This window comes from Echinops telfairi, unplaced genomic scaffold, assembly GCF_000313985.2.
Source record: "Echinops telfairi isolate 266 unplaced genomic scaffold, ASM31398v2 ScPeMD7_655;HRSCAF=1070, whole genome shotgun sequence".
Lineage (NCBI taxonomy): Eukaryota > Metazoa > Chordata > Mammalia > Afrosoricida > Tenrecidae > Echinops > Echinops telfairi.
In genome coordinates, this window is record NW_022104553.1 from 1738800 (window position 1) to 1743428 (window position 4629).

General features: G+C 39.6%; 1 protein-coding gene across 1 annotated transcript in view; it reads right to left on the reverse strand.

The window, feature by feature from the left end:
- The window catches only part of FARS2 (phenylalanyl-tRNA synthetase 2, mitochondrial), a 208552-nt gene that overhangs the window by 76491 nt on the left and 127432 nt on the right, over window positions 1–4629 (reverse strand). Inside the window, exon 2 of the mRNA XM_013006977.2 lies at window positions 3–551. Coding sequence (XP_012862431.1) covers window positions 3–530 — 528 coding nt within the window. The 5' untranslated portion in view covers window positions 531–551. The remainder of the gene's footprint in view (window positions 1–2; window positions 552–4629) is intronic.

Below are 4629 nucleotides of genomic sequence, written 5' to 3' on the forward strand. Positions count from 1 at the left end.
ACATCACCCACCACGAGAAAGGCATCCAGCCCCGAATGCATCAGGTCCCACTGGTGTGCCGACGTGTGCGCCCGCAGCATGTGCGTCTGGTTCAGGTAGTAGTTATCCCCCTTGTTTCTGCTGGGGTGGTCAGCCGCAATGAGCAGGCTGTCAAAGTTCTGCCAGGTTGTGACCACTGGAGAAAGGTCATCGTATACTGAGAACAGTGGGGTCCCAGAGCGGCCCACATACTGCCTGTAGAAGTGCTCCTTTACCCTCTCTTTGATCAACCACAGTGGGTGATACTGCTGGTTGTGTAGATTCCTGCCAACCTTGGAGAGGATCTTCCTGGTGAGATTGCTGTGGTTGTCCTGTGGGTAGGCTCGGCCTAGCAGCTCCACCATGCCATCTGCAGCTCCCCAGGGCTGACGCTCTGAAGCATCAGGTCTCTTGCCCGAGGCCTGGTACTGACGGCCTCTGGAGAAACTGCTGACCGTCCTCACCAGGTATGCATGTGCAAAGGCTACCCTCTGAAGACCTGAACAAACCATTGTGAACACTCCTCGTAGGCCCTAGAAAAGACCGCAAACAGAAAGCACAAGTGTTACCTGGTGGGACTATGTAAACCTGCCCTGAATGCCTCCCACCTTCTTTCCACGGTCCCCCTGACATCTGAGGTACCCTAACACCAGCAGCTCCACACCAGTTGAAGATACCTGCTGACAGTGCATATGCTTACTGCAGAGAACCAAAAGAATCCTAATAGTCACTTCTCAATTCCTGTTCACCTCTGGCTGTGCCTCCTTTGCCACACAGAATATTCTTCTTGTAGTAAATTCCCTTTGTCACTTTATGCCGTGTTCTGAGTCCTCATATGAGAGAAACATTTAGACATGACACTTTCTTTTACTTTCCAAAAAGTAAATCAGAAGCAATGCCATTGAGTTGATTCTGACCCACAGCAACCAACAGAGGCTAAATCTTTACAGGAGCCTCATCTTTCTCCTGAGGAACAGCTGGTGAGTTTGAACTGCCAACTTTGAGATAATCAAACCAATGACTAGTCCACAGTGCCACCAGTGCTCCATTCCACAAATTAAAAGGGGATTTAAAATGTTTGTAGAAAAATTGAATTAAAAGATAATGGAATTTTTCCCGAAGCTTTTTTTGAAGCCCTTTTGTACTCTACAACCAAAAAAAAAAAAAGGAAGAAAAATATAAGAGGGATCACCTGAATTAAGGTAGGACTGGATAATGCCCAAGTGAAGTTTTCATAAAGTAAAGGAAGCACATGATCTCATGTATGCCTCTAGAATCTAGTAGAAAAAATGAAATTGACCCAGCACACATCTGCCTTTCATCCTCATAATTGGAAAGTTCAACTTACCTTCTGCAAAACATGACTTCTGATTATTTTACTGTATGATAAAATGACATTGCCAGTGTTCTTTTTCATTTTATTTCAATATTTTGAATATAATATATGTATGTTTTTGGTGGCCATTTCTATTTAATAATTTTCAAAATATACTTAATGCACAATAGAAATAATGCACAAAATGATAGACTGCATGTACCACACAAGTGTTTAAATCATTTGATACCATAAACCTTTTCCATTCTTAGATCTTTTCACATCATTTAACCCATGCCATTACAAGCATCCTATCAGTTATGCTTTTGTTTCTAAGAATAGTCTCAGTGATATATAATTTGCATAGCATGTACTTCTATAGTTTAGTCATATTAAAAAGAGTCGTATAATCATCACTACAATCCATTCTAGAACATTTTCTTCTTTCATATACTCTGTATTAACTCCCTACTTCCCTCCAACTTCCTTTCCCATACCACCAATATGCCATTAGTTCAGTTTCTGTCTCTATAGATTTATCTATCCTGAATTTTATTTACTGGAAAATATACAGGCAAAAAAAAAGAAAAGAGCAATAATAAAAAATTTTAAAGGCACACAACAATAACAAAATAAACCAGAGAAAGAACCGTAAATCAAGAAAAAAGCAAGAAATATTATAAACTAGAACACATTCAAAATAAGTCAAAAGGGAAATCAAACAACCAGGTATTACATTTTTACCTATCTACATCTGCTGTACTCCAGTTTACAATACTGTGTCTGACAGCAAACTGATTCACATCCCTCAACTATGGTCAGAGGTATGTAGGGTTCCATATATGGACCTTTCTAATGGATTTTGGACTCCCACTGTCATCCATAGCCTTCTGCAAACCAGGTGTTAAGAAGTTAAGCTCTGATACCTTTCCCTCCTTCAGATTTGGATTTTATTCCTTATCATCCTTGGATCACACAAATTGGTGTGCTTCTTCCATGTGGTCTTAGTTGATGCCTCACTTAGATGGCTCCTGTTTGAAAACAATCTTTTAAGAGCACAGACACTATTCATTTTACGTAGCTAAGCACTATCTGCTTTCTTAACCACACTTTGCTGTGGCACCATATCTTCAGTGATCTCTTTATGAGGGTGAGCACCAAGCAGGGAATGTTATAAAAACTAATTGTTCTTAGATGGCATAAGGATTAAGTGTGAGCCCCCAATCCATTCACATATCTATGATTTATTTATATATAGCTCTACTTCACTTTAGAGGCTTCATTACCATTTAATGACAGAGAGCATTATCAATCATCCTCCTGGGGCATAAAGTAATTCTATTGATAGTGTCATTAATTTATCCAGCGTATAGAATTTAATACACTGTGGAGAAAAGGAAATAATACTAGTATGGATTAGATTCAAACCTCATTCCTTGAGTGGTTAATCTGTAGGAATTAAACACTGAAATGACTGCGTACTATTTACAATGATAATGAAGATTGGGGATTGGGTTTACTTTTATTTGTTTGTTGCTTTGTTTTGTAAAACTAAAGTTTTTACACAGCACCCAGAGTAATCCTCCAACTCTTCAGTTAGGTGCCATGCACTTAACCACTTATACAACCCAGGGACCCTGAGAACAGAGGACTGACTCAAATAATTTAAATGAATAAATGAAAAGACTAGGACTGAATAAAAAAATCATCAAACTTAACAGCTGAAGGTGGCATCCGATGTTACCTAGCACAAGCCCTTCATCACAAAGGTGAGGTAATAGAGTCCCAAAGCAGAGCGAGGGCCACGGTGACGAGCTCAGGAGCACACATACAGCAATCTCTCTATGAACCAAGAAGCCAGGTTTCAATTCACGCCAAGAGCTCTCTAGGAAGCTCTATGACAGTAAGACCCTATGTCCATACATAATTAACTATGAATTGAAATCACCCAAATCCATCTTCTGAAACAATCTTTTACCTAACAGGCAAATAAATTCATGATTATTACAATTTATTGCCCATGCACTCATACATCTACTACTACATATAATAATGCATAACTTGATTAGATTATGCAGTATTGCCAACCCTCCCGCCCCCACTAAAAAACCCAAACAAATCTCACTGCCATCAATTCAATTCTAACTCATAGAGACCCTACATACGGGTTTTGAGGCTATAAATTTCAAGGCTAAAGCATTTGAACCACAGACCTTGTGGTTAGCAGTCTATTGCTTACCAGTGTCAACAGAAAATTATATTGCCTCCAGTAACTACCAAACACATGCCTAGTATGTACCTCAGAAATATAACTGAAACTATCTATCTCCCTGTTTCATTTTGTTATGTGTGGGTGCCTGCATAGTAGAAGTCTGTGCATACCACCCTTTTCTGAGTCGAGTATAATGTGAGAAGTTTTCAAAGGTATACACACAGGATGTCTCTGAATTTATTCATTTATGGTGCTATTTTGTCACAGATGTTCTGAAAAGTGTTTTTGGCTTAGCTTCAACTGAAATATGTCTTCCATCTACAGAGCTCAGTGACTTATCACTGCAGTAGATATGAATATGTAAATGCAGCCTTTGGCATCTGAACACAAAATCCTATTCCGAGGCTATTAGCTACCCAGCTCAGAACCTTCAACCAGACACAAGAAAGCATCTCTTCTTTTCAAAGAATAATTTTCTATACCAAGTTCAGAATTGTTCTGTGAGAGGTGTTTTAATGCACTTCTTCAGGATTGGCTAGCTACCTCCTCAATTTCCAGCATCTGGATAATTCTAGATTCTGTTCCCACAAAGTTCCCCACTTACAAGACCATTTGTTCTTCTACTAGCCCAGACCTCCCAGCTTGACAAAGAAAGGTTAGTGCTATCTTTGTTTTCAGATCTTTTGTCTACCTGTTTGGCCCTGCATATGTTACCCTACCACTCAAGACAATTCCTTGCCCTTTCCAGTATCTTCTCTTGCTGAGATTAATGACTAAGATTGTTCTCCTACTTCCATCTGAGAATTGGCTTCAAAGAAACATTTCATCTAGAAGATATAGGAGATCCAGGAAGATAGCATCACCAGTGACAGCCACATGTCTACAGTTAAGTGGCCTTTCATAGCATACAGCATACTGCAAACAGCCACATGAGGTGGATTACTCTCACCACTTATAGACAAGAAAGTCTGGAAAAACTCCATGGTTCTCAACCTTCCAAAGTCCACGACCCTTTAATACAGTTCCTCATGTTGTGGTGACCCCAAACCATAAAATTATTTTCGTTGCTACTTCATAACTGTAA